The 19727-nt window shown below is 41.0% G+C and overlaps 1 protein-coding gene across 1 annotated transcript in view; it reads right to left on the bottom strand.

Moving 5' to 3' along the window:
- Positions 1–19727, bottom strand: part of PCCA (propionyl-CoA carboxylase subunit alpha) — a 1052859-nt gene that overhangs the window by 909768 nt on the left and 123364 nt on the right. Inside the window, exon 6 of the mRNA XM_077482961.1 lies at positions 19340–19393. Within this exon, the coding sequence (XP_077339087.1) occupies positions 19340–19393 (54 nt within the window). The remainder of the gene's footprint in view (positions 1–19339; positions 19394–19727) is intronic.

Raw genomic sequence — 19727 nt, 5'->3', positions numbered from 1 at the left:
TCCGCAGCAGAATCGGATCGCATGGGTGTTCACACCATGCGATCCAAGTTTGCAGATCGCACTGCGATATGCGAACTGATCTGGGGGTGTCATTAACATTTCACTGACACTCCCAGCAGTTCGCATAGGGCAGTGTGAACTGCCGCCGGGAGGCATGCGATGCGGGAACCCGCCGCGCATTCGTGGCGTTCCCGCATCGCTCCAGTGTGAACCCAGCCTAATAAGCGATCGTTTTTCTGATCGCTGTATTAGTGTCACAGGTGACGCTAGTTAGGCAGGTAGGTATTTAGGTTCGCCGCAGCTTTTTATAGCGCCAGGGACCCCCATATACTACCGCATAAAGCCCCCTGATTGCCCCCTAGTTAACCCTTTCACCAGTGATCACCATATAACTGTTACAGGTGACGCTGGTTGGTTAGTTATTTTTTTATAGTTTCAGGGCACCCGCCATTTATTACCTAGTCTCACTAGTGTACCCCTAAATTTAGGGGTGTCTACTTTCTAAAATGGGGTCATTTGGGGGGGGGGGTTTGTGCCATCTTGGCATTTTATGGCCTTCAAAACTGTAACGCCCTTAGAAAGCCTGAAGGCGGTGCTTGGTTTTTGGGGCCCCGTACGCGGCTAGGCTCCCAAAAAGTCCCACATATGTGGTATCCCCGTACTCAGGAGAAGCAGCAGAATTTATTTTGGGGTGTCATTTCACATATGCCCATGGCATGCGTGAGCAATATATCATTTAGTGACAACTTTGTGAAAAAAAAAAAAAGTTTGTAATTTTCCCGCAACTTGTGGCAAAATATAAAATATTCCATGGACTCAACATGCCTCTCAGCAAATAGCTTGGGGTGTCTACTTTCTAAAATGGGGTCATTTGTGGGGGTTTTGTGCCATCTTGGCATTTTATGGCCTTCAAAACTGTAATAGGTAGTGAGAAGTGAACTCAAAAAATTACGCCCTTAGAAAGCCTGAAGGCGGTGCTTGGTTTTCGGGGCCCCGTACGCGGCTAGGCTCCCAAAAAGTCCCACATATGTGGTATCCCCGTACTCAGGAGAAGCAGCAGAATTTATTTTGGGGTGTCATTTCACATACGCCCATAGCATGTGTGAGCAATATATCATTTAGTGACAACTTTGTGTAAAAAAAAAAAAAAAAATTTTTTTTTTGTCATTATTCAATCGCTTGAGGCAAAAAAATAAAATATTCAATGGGCTCAACATGCCTCTTATCAATTTCCTTAGGGGGTCTACTTTCCAAAATGGGGTCATTTGGGGGGGTTTTGTACTGCCCTGTCATTTTAGCACCTCAAGAAATGAGATAGGCAGTCGTAAACTAAAAGCTGCGTAAATTCCAGAAAACGTACCTTAGTTTGTAGATGTGACAACTTTTGCGCAAACCAATAAATATACAATTATTGACTTTTTTTTTACCAAAGACATGTGGCTGAATACATTTTGGCCTAAATGTATGACTAAAATTGAGTTTATTGGATTTTTCTAATAACAAAAAGTAGAAAATATCATTTTTTTTCAAAATTTGCGGTCTTTTTACGTTTATATCGCAAAAAATAAAAATCGCAGAGGCAATCAAATACCATCAAAAGAAAGCTCTATTTGTGGGAAGAAAAGGACGCAAATTTTGTTTGGGTACAACATTGCATGACCGCGCAATTACCAGTTAAAGCAGCGCAGTGCCAAAGTGTAAAAAGACCTCTGGTCATTTACCAGCAAAATGGTCCGGTCTGAAAGTGGTTAAAGGAGACATTCATCAGAAAATTCAAATGACAGAGTACAGAGTCCCAGAAGTCTTTTTTTCAGCAAGGGCCCTGGCAAATTCTAGGCAGGCTTTTTTGTGCATGGGCTTTAGGAGAGGCTTCCTTTGTGGACGACACCTATGCATTCCTCTGTGTACGCCTTATTGTGTCACAGAAAACAATCATCCAGTTTGACTTTCTACTACTTTAGCCTACTACAGTGAACTTGCATGGCAATTTTCTTCAGCCCTTATCAGAAGACGTTTCAGTTGAGGTATTAACTTCCATGGACAGCCTGGACGTCTCTATAAGTTGGTTGGAGTTCCATTCTTGTTAAATGTTTGTATCACTTTTGCTACAGCATTCTGACTGATAAGTAAAGCTTTGCTGATTTTGTAGCCTTCACCTTTCTTGTGCAAAATTATTTTCTTTCCCAGGCCTTGTGACAATTCTATGTGGTGCCATTACTGACAGAATGAAATGGGAAGGGGTTTTCTTTGTTAATTAGACTTATATGTAGTTGGATTCTTGGTAATTAGGATTTTGTTGTCTAAAATTTAGCTTTGGTTGCAATCAAAAGGTAAAGGTTTTCTGGCAATACATATATACACACATATATATATATATATATATATATATATATATATATATATATATATACATATACACACACACACACATCATATATATATATATATATATATATATATATATATATATATATATATATATATATATATATATATATATATATATATATATATATATATATATATATATATATATATATATATATATATATATATTTTTTTTTTTTTTTTTTTTTTTTTCTCTACACATACCCTTATATAAAAAGGTAGCTAGTGAGGTATAATAAAAAAGAAATTATACCTCACGTTTAAAAAAAAGAAAAAAATTGCAAAGAGCAGTTCCTTACCTCTTTTTCAGAGCCCTTTGCTCGCGTTGTCCACTCCTCCTTCCTCCAGGTGCCTCCTCCGCATGTCGGTCGCTGAGGGGGCTCATGCCAATATATTCCTGAGCCAGATTTTGTGCATCCATAGGACACAGAGTGCCGGTAAGCCATACCCCTGCTCCCTCCTCACAGGAATTTAACTGACTGCAGCAGGAGCCTGTGGCTCCCGCTGCTCTGTCTCTGGTAAGACCAGAAAGTGAAAGGAATGGTGCTGCAGCCAGAACAGTGAGAGAAGCCAGAAAGGTGTATGGGGCAGGGGCGGAGTACAGTGCAAAGCAAATAGTGGGGTATATTTTACATTAATGCAGGTAATGCATTATGGTAAAAAGTGCTTTGACGTTCCAACCACTTTAATTGAAATTAATATGAATGGTAAAATGGAAAATGAATATGAATGGTAAAAGTTTTCTGTAAGGCTCTTCATAAATGTTACAATCTGACTGAACAATCTATGTAGAAATTGCTTTCGACTTCCCAAAGCTATGTAATATGAGGATCAACGTAAACTACTGATTCAGCTTGTATCCAGTTATGCAAGGGGTTGCACTACATAGTTGCTGGTAGATCTAAACGAATTTTAAGTCAGATTTTAATGGGTGTGTTGAGCTTGCGACTGAAGGTGTGTAAATATGTGCAGTAAAAAAAAAAAAAAAAAAAAAAAAAAAAACACATGTCAACTCATTGACTGCCTGCTTTGATAGTGAAAATACAAAATGTGACATCCAAAACTATAATTATAAGAGACATAAGCACAATGAATTGAAGTCTGGGTTTTAGCCCCAGACAGATGCACATTAGAATTATATCCTGCTCCATTACCAGCTCTCTAGTATTTTGATGGCAGTTTTTATGGCAAGACAGCCTTGCTCATTATCTTTTAAATCTTGACATCAAAACATTAAGTGCTCATGCACATGGGCTTCTGAAAATGAGCATTTTTTTCTGACAGAATTTGACAGAAAATTATAAACCCCTAATGTTAGACTATATACATATTTTCACACATATGGCATTTGAGTGTAGATGCATTCTACTGGCCAGAATATTAATTTATTCTGCCCAGGGAAATGCATTAGCACATTTATGCCCATTTTTTTTCTGCTGAAACCTCCTCTAACACGCCTATGTGTGCGGTCCCAAAAAAGTGTAAAAAATGTCCGGTTTGCCACAATGTCGCAGTCACGATAAAAAAAAAAAAAAAAAAAAGGTGATCAAATACCACAAAAAGAAAGCTCTATTTGAGGGGAAAAAAGGTACATCAATTTTGTTTGAGTACGTCGCACAACTGCGCAATTGTCAGTAAAAACATCAGTGCCGTATCGCAAACAATGGCCTGGTCATTAAGGGGGTAAATCCTTCAGGGGCTGACGTGGTTAATATAACTTGGATAACAAAATCTTCAGTTTTACTCAAAATAAATACAAAATCATCATTTAGTATTTTGTATGAGCTCCATGATTTGTAAGGACAGCACCAAGTCTTCTAGGCATGGAAATGAACAAGTTGATAAAATATTGCAACAGCTATTGGTTTCTATTCTTCAATAATGACCTCTTTAAGAGCCTAGATGCTGAATAGAAAGGGATGCTCAACTTGTCTCTTCAGAATTCCCCATAGGTGTTCGATTGGGTTGAGCTCAGGAGACATACTTGGCCACTGAATCACTTTCACCCGGTTCGTCCTCTATTTGTGGGGAAAAAAGGACATCAATTGTGTTTGGGTACAATGTTGCGCGCCTGCACAATTGTCAGTTAAGTGGCGCAGTGCCGTATCTCAAAAAATGGCCTGGTCAGGAAGGGGGTAAGTTCTTTCAGGGCTGAAATGGTTAAAGCAGAGTTTCAACCATAATTTAATTTTGGTCTCCATGGGTACAGTCCTGCAAGTTTAAATAACATTTGGATATAGATTTTTTTTTCTTACTCTGTGTAGCCTGTTGCTAGGGTGTTGTGTATTCTTCCTCCTTCGGGGCCACGGCGATGTCCATCATTTCTAGCGGTGCCTCTGCTCCTGGGAGATGCGTATTATCGTTCCCAGGAGTCAGTGGGCTGACAGTTGTGATGGCAACCCTAGACAATCCCCGTGCTGCGCCCTGTGTATAGTGTGGCTGCGTGAGATTGAGAGGTGGATGCTGGGTAAGCCAGTAGCACCATACCAGAAAGGAGTACTAGTGGGCTTCACATGCCCACAATCAAGATGGAACCATGCAGCACAGAGAAGACAAAGATTAGACAAAATAAAACATAATACAATGGTGGATTTAGTAAGAACATCTAGTAGAGAGTTTGATTAATACCAGTAGGATGGGTGACTTTAAATAAATGTGTGTGTGTGTGTGTGTGTGTGTGTGTGTGTGTAGCTTTAAAAAGGTGCATGACACTGCAATATACAATGCAAATTGTCCTAAGTGTACACAGAAGACAGGTACATTTCTGTATGTTGTCTGGTCCTGCCCCTACATTCAGAGATTCAGGAGGGAGGTCATGGTGAATATCAACGCAGTGAGAGGTCTGACGGTAGACCTATTGGGTGCTCCTATTAGGGATCTGTGGCATGGTGGTCGTCAGTACCCATGAAAAAGATAAAAAAATGTATAAAAATTGTATTCCATGTTGCTTTTTATGCCAGAAAGACCATTGTCTCTAAATGGAAATTACCCAAACCCCCTAATGTTTCTCAGTGGAGATCTACTATAAATTCGGACCTACACCCCCAAAAAATGTATAAAATCTCAGCTGCTTGAGGTGGAGGCTAGAGATCTGACATTCTGATGCTTTTAAACAGTTATTTGTTTATTCTATTGGTTGAGTAATGTTTATCAATTTATGTTGGAGTGACGGGCAAGAGTCTGGGCTCTTATCTGTGCCCCGATCTATTGTCCCACTTGTGATAATCCTGAGATTCATCTTCTCTCCTAATTTTTGTCTTGCATAATTCCCCCCCCCCCCCCCCTTTGCCTCACCCCCTACTGCAATGACAACTCTTGTGTATGGTGTTACTATTGTGATTCTTGTAAGCCTTACTGATATGTACTGTGGAATGCTCTCTGCTATATGTACAAATGTACACATATCCTGTTATGTACCGGCAAACTATGTGCCATAAATGTTGACCAGCACTGTTTTTTGCTTGTCAGCCAAATATGAAAAAAACAAAAAAAATTTTTAAATATAATCTAGATCTATATCAACACTGTCCCTTGACCACCGTATAGAACACCCCTGTATAGATAAAGGACAGGCAGCAACTGGTGCAGATACTCTTGTAAATAGCTTGTAATGGTTCCAGGGAGGGGGGTGTGCTGTCCTGAGGCAGAGCCAGGAAAGGAAAATTTTAGAGTATGAATATCAATTTTGGATTTTCCTGGCTCAGCCTCATATCTGCACAACCTCGGGAAATATCTAGCACATACAAAAGGGAGGGAAAATGAAAACCCAGACACAGACACCAGGTGCTGCTAAAAGGTAAGTTTATTATCATCTAGACAGAGCAGAGGACAATACAGAAGTTCCCATGAGACCTAATGGAGAAGATGCCACGTCTAGCTTATAATGCTTAATGAAAGCATTAGAACTCCAGCTTGCCGCCTTACAGACCACTTTCGCTTATACCTTGCGCACCAGGACGACGAGACTGCTCTGGTCAAATGTGCAAGAAACTCCTGGGGAGGGGAGAGGCATTCTAGTCAATATGCTGTCCCCTCCTGAAAGTACTGGCTGCCAATTAAAGTGAAACTCCCAAAAAAAAACTTTTGGCAGGAAATTTGAAGAAAGGCGTAACACAACTCTCTCTCTGGGAAAAACTTGCAATATGGCTCCTCACAGGAAAATGCGGCAATATCTGAAACTCACCTAGCCGAAACCACTGCGGTCAGAAATACCATCTTCAAAGTTAGAAAATATACTGAGCTGGTCGAATCCACTGAAACAAAGAATCTTCTTGGAGAACTCTGGAACTGAAGCCGAAGGCCATTCCAAACTACTTCCAGAACCCAGGAATCAGTTATTCCCTCCGCCCAGGTACCACAGTAGATGGTCAGTCTTGCCCCTAAAGGCGGCCCCTGGGTGGGCCACCCTTCCAAATGGCTTATCTGTGGATTTTGGAGCTTGAGGGGCTTTGGACTTGGAGTTATCTGCAAAGGTACAGCGAGATCACCATGAAAAGCGTGAAAATTCTACCTGGCCGATGAGACCTGGCCTACTTGAACTTATCCCATGGCCTTCTATTTATCCGACACGACTGTGTATGATGCTTCCGATCCCGAAGGAGAAGACAACACTTCCCTCCAGTCACCTGGAGAATTTCCTCTTCTAGCATTTTATCAAAGAGAGTGCTCCCTGAGAAGGGGATGGAAGCCCATTTTGAAGCAGAATCTGCAGACCAATGTTTGAGCCAAAGAGCCTCCCTGGCCATGACCGAATGGGCCATGATGTGAGAGGTGAACCTAACCAAGTCTACCATTGCCTCGGCCATGAACTCAGATGACAATTTCAATCCTTGAGGATTTAATGAGAACAGTTCTTCCTGCGCCCGGGAACCTAACACCGAATCCACATTTCAAGCCCAGACCCTAACGGCCTTGGCAATTGAGGTCAGAGCCACTGCCATCTGCAGGCAGTACCCACAGTTGTGAAGATCTTCTTCAGTTCTGAGTCAGCCTTCCACTCCCTCGAATCTTTAAAGGACACCGTTTCCTCCAGCGGTAGGGTGATATGCCTTGCAAGGTGCTGTCCACTTTTGGAGGGGTATCCCATGGCTTCCCATCCGAAGTACAACAGGAATGTCCGGAGCAAAGACAGAATAAGAACATCTGCACCAGGTACTGCCTGTCTTATCCATTTATACAGGGGTGTCATATACAGGGTCAAGGTACGGGGTTGACCTGAGGCTGAGCCAGGAAATACATATTTTAGAAAAACCACAAACACACACACACATACAATGCTGTGAAAAAGTATTTGCCCCTTTGATTTTTTATTTTTTTTGCATATTTGTCACACTTAAAATGACTCAGATCAAACTTATTCTAATTATTACACAAAGATAACCCGAGTAAATACAAATGCAGTTTTTAAATGATGGTTTCATTTATGAGGCCGAAAAAAAAAAAAAAAAAAAAAAAAAAAAAAAAAAACACTATCCAAACCTGCTTGGCTTTATATGAAAAAGTAATTGCCCCCTAAACCTATTAACTGGTTGTGCCACCCTTGGAGGCAACAACTGCAATTGAGAATTTGCGATAACTGGCAACAAGTCTTTCAAATTGTTGTGGAGCAATTTTAGCCCACTCTTTTCAGAATTGTTTTAACTCAGTCACACTGGAGGGTTTTCGAGCACAAACTGCCTGTGTAAGGTCACGACACAGCATCTCAATTGAATTTAAGTCCGGGCTTGGAGTAGGCCACTCCAAAACCAAAATTTCGCTTTATTTGAACCATTTGGAGCTGGACTTGCTGTTGTGTTTCAGATCATTGTCCTGCTGCATAACCCAAGTGAACTTGAACTTGGTCACAAACTGTTAGCTGGACATTCCCCCTTAGGATTTTCTGGTATAGCTCAGGATTCATGTTTCCAACAATTATGGCAAGTCATCCAGGTCCTGAAGCTGCAAAGCAGCCCCACCCATCACGCTGCCACCACCATGTCCGATTGTTGGTATGATGTTCTTGTTATGAAATGTTGTATTCGTTTTATGCCAGGTGTAACAGGACTCACACCTTCCAAAAAGTAAAATTTCTGTCTTATCAGTCCACAGAAAATTGGCCTAAAAGTCTTGGAGATAATCAAGAGGTTTTTTGGTAAATGTGAGATGAGTCTTTGTGTGCTTTTTGATCAGCAGTGGCTTTGGCCTTGGAACTCTCCCATGGATGCAATTTTTGCCCAGTCTCTTATTGGTAAATCATGAACGCTGATTTTACCTGAGGCAAGTGAGGCCTGCAGTTCTTTAGATGCTGTTCTGGGTTCTTTTATGACCTCCGGGATGAGTTGTCGTCATGCTCTTGGAGTAATTTTTGAAGGCTGGCTACTCCTGGGAAGGCTCACCACTGTTCCAAGTTATATCCATTTGTGGATAATGGCTCTCTCCATGGTTCACTGGAGTTCCAAAGCCTTAGAAATGGCTTTGAAACCCTTTCTAGACCGATACATGTTTGTTTCTAATTGGTTCTTACATTTTTAGAGATTGTGGTATGATGTGCGGCTTTTTTGATCTGTTAGGGTGCTTCACTTTGTCAAACAGCTTCTATTTTCATGATTTCTTGATTCAACAGGTCTGGCAGCAAACAGGCCTGGGTGTGGCAAGTGAGATTGAACTCAGCTTTCCAAAAAATGAATCAGTTCATTCATGATTAAGCATGGGAGGGGGAAATTACTATTTCACATAGGGTCAGGCAGATTTGAACAGCTTTTGTCCCCCCTTAATAAATGAAATATTAATTTAAGACCATACACACACACTATACTAAAGTGTTTCATAATTCTTTCTATGTAAAGAATTCCCTCTGCTCTTCTGAAGCCACAGCCATCAAAAGAAAGGAAGGATAAAAACTGGGCAGTCTGCCAAGAATCAACACATTCTTTATTGGTTGAACGAAAGTACAAACATTGAATGAATGAAATACTTTTATAGCGCACAATGCGAACTGAATCACCTCTAGGCACTGTGGCGAGCTTTGATCATCTGCTAAAAGAGGAAGGTCTTGAGTTTTTTCCTAAAAGCCAGGTGATTTTCTTCCAGGCGGATGTTGATTGGTAGAGCATTCCATAGCCGAGGCCCTTGGACAGCGAATCTCCGATCCCCCTTGGATTTATACCGAGCTTTGGGCACGAGGAGGAGGTTTTTGTTGGCTGATCGAAGACTGCGGTTTGGTGTGCAATGATTTATTTTCTCCGTTAGGTATTGCGGAGCTTCTCTATGCACGCATTTGTGTGTGAGGCAAAGGGTCTTGAACGTGATCCAATTTTTTAGGTTAGCCAATGTAAGCTCCTCAGCGAAGGAGAGATGGATCCCCAGGGTTTTTTTCCTGTTATCAGCCTTGCATTGTAACAATTTGTCAATGGAAAAGACTTGTGTGTAAGTGAAAAAAGTTTAACCACTTAAACACTAAACCTTTTTCTGACATTTGTTGGTTTCCAAGTTAAAAAATTACTTGGAACCCCCAAACATTATATATATATTTTTAGTAAACACCCTAGAGAATAAAATGGTGGTTATGGCAATATTTCACGTCATACTGCATTTGCGCAGCAGTCTTTCAAATGCAATTTTTGGGGAAAAATTGACTTTACTGGTTAGTTTTTTGTTTTGTTTTTATTTCATTAAAGTTAGCCCATTATTTTCTGTATAATGTAAAAGATTTTAAGTCGCGAGAATTGTGAGATATATATAGATTTTTTTAATGTACATATGCTAGGACACTAAAAACCCTTGCCAGTGACACTGACTTTTGTTGTTACAAAAGTGAATACAAATTGATTAAATTGCTTTGGGATCAAATTTGTTATAACAAAATTAGGTATTCAATAATGTTTTAAAGGGCATAGTTGCTAAATTATTCTCATCTGGGAAAACGTGGAATCTGTACTGTATTCGATTATGACTAAGGCCTTATAGGCTGCAAACATCAACTGACTTAAAGGGGTTGTAAATATAAAAAAAAAATAATAATAATATGTTCTACTTGCCTCCACTGTGCAGCTCATTTTGCACAGAGTGGCTCTGAACCTGGTCTTCTGGGGTCTACGCTCCCCCCCGCAAGGACTTCACGTTCATGCAAGCTCCCTCACATGGTGAGAAGTACTTGCGGATGCGCTCCTGTTATACAGCCAGCAGCCATAGCTGCTCACTGTATCACTCGGCCCTGCCATTGGCTGCGCTGCTTTCAATCCATCCACTGTAACCAATCAGCGGCCAGGCTGATCGGCAAAGAGGATGTTGGGTGCGAGCGTGGGACTTTCGAGGGGTCAGGCAAGTAAAACAGGGGGGGGGGGGGCATTGTCTGATGTTTTTTCATCTTAATGCATAGAATGCATTAAGGTGAAAAAAAAATTACCTTTACAACCCCTTTAACCACTTGCCGACCGCCTAACGCCGATGTACGTCGGCAGAATGGCACGGGCAGGCATAAGCACGTACATGTACGTGATTTGCCTCCCGCGGGTCGGGGGCCCGATCGGGCCCCCGCCCGGTGCCTGCGGCGGTCGGTTTTCGTTCGGGAGCGATCCCGGACGAGGGGACGGCCATTCATTCATGGCCACCCCCTCGCGATCGCTCCCGACGAATAGAAATCCCCGGTGACATCACTTCCTCTCCTGTAATGTAAACACAGGAGAGGAAGTGATGTATTCTCTCCTCCGTGTCGGTATTTTTCGTTCCGACACGGAGGAGAGCGGATCAGTGAGTTGCACCAACACATCCCACACACAGTAGAACATGCCAGGCACACTCACACCCCCCCTTTACCCCCCGATCACCCCCCCAATTACCCCTGCCCCCCAGTCACAGTGACACCAATGTCATTTTTTTTTTTTTTTTTTTTTTTTTTGCATTGGTGTCATTTGTGACTGTAATAACTGTTAGGGCAGTTAGAGTTAGCCCCCTTTAGTTCTAATGTACCCCCCTAACCCCCCCAATAAAGGTTTAACCCCGTGATCACCCCCCGTCGCCAGTGTCACTAAGGCTGGGTTCACATTGCAGCGGTTTATGAGAACGAATGTGATTCGCACCGCACTGCAGTGCAAATCACATCCGATCTCTGTGCGATTCGAGTTCAGCCATTCGCCGCACCCGCCGCACCCGCCACACCCGCCGCACCCGCCGCAAATTCGCACGGGACCCTTTTTTTGGCCCGCAGCAGAATCGGATCGCATGGGTGTTCACACCATGCGATCCGAGTTTGCAGATCGCACTGCGATATGCGAACTGATCTGGGGGTGTCAGTAACATTTCACTGACACTCCCAGCAGTTCGCATAGGGCAGTGTGAACTGCCGCCGGGAGGCATGCGATGCGGGAACCCGCCGCGGATTCGCGGCGTTTCCGCATCGCTCCAGTGTGAACCCAGCCTAATAAGCGATCATTTTTCTGATCGCCGTATTAGTGTCCCAGGTGACGCTAGTTAGGCAGGTAGGTATTTAGGTTCGCCGCAGCTTTTTATAGCGCCAGGGACCCCCATATACTACCGCATAAAGCCCCCTGATTGCCCCCTAGTTAACCCTTTCACCAGTGATCACCATATAACTGTTACAGGTGACGCTGGTTGGTTAGTTATTTTTTTATAGTTTCAGGGCACCCGCCATTTATTACCTAATAAAGGTTTAACCCCCTGATCACCCGGCGGGTGTCATTTGTGACTAATAACTGTTAGGGCAGTTAGGGTTAGCCCCCTTTAGTTCTAAGGTACCCCCCTAACCCCCCCAATAAAGGTTTAACCCCGTGATCACCCCCCGTCGCCAGTGTCACTAAGGCTGGGTTCAGATTGCAGCGGTTTGAGAACGGATGTGATTCGCACTGCAGTGCAAATCACATCCGATCTCTGTGCGATTCGAGTTCAGCCATTCGCCGCACCCGCCACACCCGCCGCACCCGCCGCAAATTCGCACGGGACCCTTTTTTTGGCCCGCAGCAGAATCGGATCGCATGGGTGTTCACACCATGCGATCCGAGTTTGCAGATCGCACTGCGATATGCGAACTGATCTGGGGGTGTCAGTAACATTTCACTGACACTCCCAGCAGTTCGCATAGGGCAGTGTGAACTGCCGCCGGGAGGCATGCGATGCGGGAACCCGCCGCGCATTCGTGGCGTTCCCGCATCGCTCCAGTGTGAACCCAGCCTAATAAGCGATCGTTTTTCTGATCGCTGTATTAGTGTCACAGGTGACGCTAGTTAGGCAAGTAGGTATTTAGGTTCGCCGCAGCTTTTTATAGCGCCAGGGACCCCCATATACTACCGCATAAAGCCCCCTGATTGCCCCCTAGTTAACCCTTTCACCAGTGATCACCATATAACTGTTACAGGTGACGCTGGTTGGTTAGTTATTTTTTTATAGTTTCAGGGCACCCGCCATTTATTACCTAGTCTCACTAGTGTACCCCTAAATTTAGGGGTGTCTACTTTCCAAAATGGGGTCATTTGGGGGGGGTTTGTGCCATCTTGGCATTTTATGGCCTTCAAAACTGTAACGCCCTTAGAAAGCCTGAAGGCGGTGCTTGGTTTTCGGGGCCCCGTACGCGGCTAGGCTCCCAAAAAGTCCCACATATGTGGTATCCCCGTACTCAGGAGAAGCAGCAGAATTTATTTTGGGGTGTCATTTCACATATGCCCATGGCATGTGTGAGCAATATATCATTTAGTGACAACTTTGTGAAAAAAAAAAAAAAAAAAAAAAAGTTTGTAATTTTCCCGCAACTTGTGGCAAAATATAAAATATTCCATGAACTCAACATGCCTCTCAGCAAATAGCTTGGGGTGTCTACTTTCTAAAATGGGGTCATTTGTGGGGGTTTTGTGCCATCTTGGCATTTTATGGCCTTCAAAACTGTAATAGGTAGTGAGAAGTGAACTCAAAAATTTACGCCCTTAGAAAGCCTGAAGGCGGTGCTTGGTTTTCGGGGCCCCGTACGCGGCTAGGCTCCCAAAAAGTCCCACATATGTGGTATCCCCGTACTCAGGAGAAGCAGCAGAATTTATTTTGGGGTGTCATTTCACATACGCCCATAGCATGTGTGAGCAATATATCATTTAGTGACAACTTTGTGTAAAAAAAAAAAAAAAATTTTTTTTTTGTCATTATTCAATCGCTTGAGGCAAAAAAATAAAATATTCAATGGGCTCAACATGCCTCTTATCAATTTCCTTAGGGGGTCTACTTTCCAAAATGGGGTCATTTGGGGGGGTTTTGTACTGCCCTGCCATTTTAGCACCTCAAGAAATGAGATAGGCAGTCGTAAACTAAAAGCTGCGTAAATTCCAGAAAACGTACCTTAGTTTGTAGATGTGACAACTTTTGCGCAAACCAATAAATATACAATTATTGACTTTTTTTTTACCAAAGACATGTGGCTGAATACATTTTGGCCTAAATGTATGACTAAAATTGAGTTTATTGGATTTTTCTAATAACAAAAAGTAGAAAATATCATTTTTTTTCAAAATTTGCGGTCTTTTTACGTTTATATCGCAAAAAATAAAAATCGCAGAGGCAATCAAATACCATCAAAAGAAAGCTCTATTTGTGGGAAGAAAAGGACGCAAATTTTGTTTGGGTACAATATTGCATGACCGCGCAATTACCAGTTAAAGCAGCGCAGTGCCAAAGTGTAAAAAGACCTCTGGTCATTTACCAGCAAAATGGTCCGGTCTGAAAGTGGTTAATATGCATTCACTGTGGCTATCCAATAAAATAAGACATTTTAAGAGCAACAACCAGAGTGCGGATCGTTTTTTTATACATTACTCAGCCAGCGACTGTGGATCGAGCACCTGGGAGCTCTAATATCTGTGTGTTGTATGGGTAAGTAGCACTGACTTTTCTGTTTATAACTTTAGAATCTGTACTGTGCTAATTTGATAGGAAAGTGCTAAAACCCAATTCAGACTAGGATTAAAACTTTTCTGGATATATTAGATTATGTTCACCAGAGTGAGAGTTAAAACTCGAATTACTCATTCCAGCAGTAACCAGTTAAATTCTACTTCCTAGCTTGTTCCCAGAAGAAAAGAAAAAATAAGAGCCCTTTCACCTTGCTACGTTGAAAGAATGCATTAAAAACGCTCATGTGTTTTTAAACACATTTTCTGGACTCCTGACCCCGTAATCATGCCGCTGTGAATCTTGGACAGGTGACAAAAAATGCATCAAAAACACACCTCGGTGCATTTGTGATACATTTTCGATAGAAATCAATGGGAGATGCTTTTTTGGTGTGCTTTTGAAAACCATACAAAAGATGCAGCATGCAGGACTTTTAAAAAACACACCACACCCACAGTGCACTGGCATAAAAAGTTTGATTGTACTTAACCACTTAAAGTGGTTGTAAACCCTTCCCCACAACTTTGTCTCATGTAAATCAGCATAAAAAAACCCTAATGAACGCTGCTTGTAGATATCTCCTTACTTGCCAAGTATTGTTGTAATCCCTTTTGTTCTATAGAATGACATCAGTGAGCATGCCCAGATCTCCTCTGATTTACGGCACACTCTCTGTGTCTTATCTATCTGTTATCAGGACTTCCTACTGCACACAGCACTGAATTCCCAGGAGGCTGCTAATCACTCAGGGCTTCCTCCTACACACCATGTGACCTCACATACAGTGTAAAGCATGGCATGGGACAGCATTACTGCAGTCTTATCAGCTGAAGCTGATAGGACTCATACAGGCAAATACTAGGTAATCAGCACAAGTAAATACTATGAAATAAAACAAGTCAGCTATGAACAGGGAAGCAGGGTTGCCATAGAAACGTTGGATTGAGAAGGAGGATTGGTTAACAGTACAGGAAGTGCTCATGTGAGGGCAGAAATGCACTCCACTGTGGACTCAGAAAACAATACTTAAAGGGGTTGTAAAGGTTTGTTTTTTTATTTTCTAAACAGGTTCCTTTAAGCTAGTGCATTATTGGTTCACTTACCTTTTCCTTCAATTTCCCTTCTAAATGTTTTTTTTCTTTGTCTGAATTTCTCACTTCCTGTTTCTCCTCAGTAAACTTCACACCATCATTCGAGCGGTGTTTAGTCAGCCAGAACAGCTTACTGAGGAGGAACAGGAAGTGAGAAATTCAAAGAAAAAAAAAACATTTAGAAGGGAAATTGAAGGAAAAGGTAAACGAACCAACAATGCACTAGCTTAAAGGAACCTATTTAGAAAATAAAAAAAAACGAACCTTTACAACTCCTTTAAGATGGTGCCGGCTAACCCCTGGAAACAATATTTTTAAAGTTTCTTTAAAAGCATAAGTAATATGCGATTTGGGCTGGAATACAGTGGCTATAGTTTGAGAATTACTCATTATAATGGACTAAATGAAAAGAAGCATCAGAGTGGGAGAGTTTACTTCCTCTTTAACCACTTGCCTACTGGGCCCTTAAACACCCCTCCTGCCCAGACCAATTTTCAGCTTTCGGTGCTCTCACACTTTAAATTACAATTACTCAGTCATACAACACTGCACCCAAATGATTTTTTTGTCCTTTTTTTCCCCCCACAAATAGAGCTTTCTTTTGGTGGTATTTGATCACCTCTGGGTTTTTTATTTTTTGCGCTATAAATGAAAAAGACCACCAATTTTGAAAAACAATGCATATTTCTTTGTTTCTGTGATAAAATTATGCAAATTATTAATTTTTCTTCATAAATTTTGCCCACAATTTATACTGCTACATATCTTTGGTAAAAATAACCCAAATTAGTGGATATTATTTGGCCTTTGTGAAAGTTAAAGAGTCTACAAGCTGTGGTGCGAATCATACAAAATTCATCACATCTGATGTACTGGTGACCCATCTCATTTCTTGTGACCCGAACAAGCCAGGAAAGTACAAATACGTCCCAAATTACCCCTTTTTTGAAAGTAGACATTCCAAGGTATTTAGTAAGAGGCATGGTGAGCTTTTTGATGTTGTCATTTTTCCAACAATTCTTTGCAAAATTAAGATTTTTTATTTTTTTATTTATTTATTTTTCTACAAAAGTGTCATTGTAATAGGTTATTTCACTCACATGGCATGTGTATACCACAAATGACACCCCAAAATAAAAAATTCTTCTACTCCTGAGTATTATGATACCACATGTGTGGGACTTTTTCACAGCCTAGCCACTCAGAGGCCCAAAATGCAGGGAGCGCCGTCACGTGTTCTAGAAGCATAAATTACACATCTAAATTGTTGACTACCTATTACACTTTTGAAGGACCTGGAGCACCAGTACAATGACACGTGGCACTGATGACAGATGGCACTGATGACAGATGGCACTGATAAGTGGCATTGATGACACGTGACACTGGTAACAGGTGGCACTGATGACAAATGGCACTAATATGCGGCACTGATGACACGTGGCAGGCACTTTATTTAACTTTTTTTTTTAACTTACGGCCGCTGCAGCCGTTCATCTCTTCCTCCTCACACGCTGTCTGTGTGAGGAGGGAGAGCAGCGCTGAGAGATTCAATTTTGAAAAAATAAATAAATAAGACAACAGTAAAATTAGCCCACTCGTGGAATAGCGTCAAACTTTTACCCTCAAAAATCTCCATAAGCGACAGTTAAAAAATAAATGATACAGGTTGCATGTTTTGCGTTACAGAGGAGGTCTAGAGTTAGAATTATTGCTCTCGCTCTACCGATCGCGGCGATACCTCACATGTTTGGTTTGACCACCATTTTCATATGAGGGCGCTACTCACGTATGTGTTCACTTCTGTGCGCAAGCTTGTCAGGAGTGGGTGTTTAAAAAAATAAAATGTTTTCTTATTTATTTTATTTATTATTTTACACTTAAAAAAAAAAAAAAATGGATCACGTTTATCCCTATTACAAGGAATGTAAACATCCCTTGTAATAGTAAAAAGCATGACAGGTCCTCTTAAATATGAGATCTGGAGTCAAAAAGTCCTCAGATCTCATATTTGGAATTAAATGCAATTAAAAAAAAAAGTAATTTGAAAAAATGACATTGAAAAAAAAAGTACCTTTAAGAGGTATGGGCAGAAGTGACATTTTGATGTCGCTTCCGCCCTCCTATGGTATAGAGACGAGTGGGGGCCTGCTTAGCCTCACTCGTCTCTATACCCAGCAGTGTGAAGGACCCGATCGCCTCTGCTGCTACCGACGGCTCCGGTAAGCAGCGGAGGGCGTGGGAGAGTGGCACCTCTCCCGTCATCGATAACGGTGGTCTCGCGGCGTACCAGTCACGGAGACCACCGTTATTGTACACAGGACCGCCTCCTGTAAAGAGGGATATCTCGGTTGTGGCAGCAGCTGCTGCCGTTACCGAACTATCCCTCTTCAAAGTACCGACATGTATGTACAGGAGGCAGTCCTTAAGTGGTTAAAGAGATACAGTTTTCATGCAATTTTCTTCTTTTGCTTTTTTACCCCAAAAACACGTTACAAGCATGACTCCCACAGGGGCATGATGGGATTTGTAGTTTCGCAACAGCTGGAGGGCCACTAGTTTGAGACCTGCTCTTAATCATGGATACATGCAGTTTAGTATTAGGCAAAATTATTTTTAATGGCAATTGAAAGTTAGCTTTTGTGCTATGGTACATAAACTATACAGCCACCTTGCAAACTAATCGTATGGCTGCCACTGTCTTAATATAATAATTCTCAGTCAAATGCAGCCATCAAATAACCAATATATTGATCGGTCTATCTTTAGAACTCATGCATTGCATACACAAACAAAATGGATTGCAACAATATACTCTATAATGCTGCATTAAAAAAAGAATTAGGAAAGCAACAAAAATATACAGTATTAGATTTTTTAAAAAATGGTTTACAAGTTAAATCATATATTTCTGGCAATGCAAACCAAAAAAAAAAAAAAACCATTAAAACTGTTCTACATGAGGTGTCATTAGAAATATATATATTATTTATTTTATTTTATTTTTTAACACAAGTTTCATTCCAGATCAAAAAAAAAAAAAAAGTCAGACAAAACAGTTATGTATCTGAACTGACTAGATAGCTCAAAACAAGGACAGCTTACACCAATCAGCAAGCTAAATTGCAAATACAGGTTCAAATTTTTCTTTCTTCATCAGTGACCATGTGCGACCCAGAGACCATTCACTTTACCCCCCAATGTCTCCGTTTATACAACTGTAATAGCCTGTTAACCCTACAAGGCAGACATTATTTTGGGTAATTTCCCATTCGTAGTTTTCAGATCAAGAACCACTTAAGAAATCTTGTCAAAATCCATTAGGACTCTGAACTACCTCTTGAAATAAATATGTAATTTTGGTTGCGGCATCTCAGATTAATGCAGTTCTGCTTCCTGAAAAGCTACTAGCTAGTCACAGAAAATGTGAAAGCCCCGTGGGAACATAAAAAAAAAAATTAAAGAATAAAATAATTATCACACATGCACTAAATCATAAGAACAAGAAACATGCCAAAAGTATTTATTAGTTTTTAAAAAATTGTTACTTTTAAAAGGCTATATGCATTTCTGTAAAGTTAACTACAGGCAATTAAAAAAATATTTGTAATCTGTCAATCTTCAATAGCGATACTAATTATATTCATTAAACAAAAATCTTACATTTTACCATTCAGTTTTACAAGGCCTGCGCATGTGGCCAAGACATTAAAAATATTAACACATAAAATGACCACATGCAGTACAATTTAAAAAAGCCTTTTCAAAAAAAACAAATGCACTATAGTAATGACCTCAAGCCAATTTGGATGTTCATTAAGAGACAATATACAGTAATGAGTCCAGGTTAAGGTACAAATGGGCCTTAAAAACCGTGCTCTTAGACACAGACATAATCAGACACCTTTCTCTACTGAATAAAGTCACTACAGCTTCCCATTCTGCCGCTCATCTTAAAGATTCATTAGCCACCAAAAAGCCAGTAGTAGACTTACCAGACGACGGGCAAATTCTTTGTTTTCAGAAAGAAACCCATATCCTGGGTGGACCTTGAAAATAAACAGAGGGTGTAATCATAATAAGCATTCGGTCAATGGTGTGATTAGATATTTAACACTACCATTGCTGGTGAGACACAAACCTATATAGAATGAAAATTATGAATTACTAAAACCTAGTCACTTCACAGAATTAAAATTGTAAATGGATAACTATATATATAATCAAAGACAAAAAAAATATTGAAGTTATCTTTGTAGTAAGAAATATCTAAAATGCTCATCTTGATTCCTGTCAGCACATCCGTATAATTTTATGTGAAATAAAGAAAGCATGACAGTGCAAAAATAGTTGAGTGCATTTTTTTTTTTTCCTTTTATTTTC

The sequence above is a fragment of the Lithobates pipiens genome, unplaced genomic scaffold, assembly GCF_037356315.1.
Source record: "Lithobates pipiens isolate NorthernLeopardFrog02 unplaced genomic scaffold, aLitPip1_a1.2 Scaffold_16, whole genome shotgun sequence".
NCBI lineage: Eukaryota > Metazoa > Chordata > Amphibia > Anura > Ranidae > Lithobates > Lithobates pipiens.
This window is presented reverse-complemented; position numbering and strand designations above follow the sequence as displayed.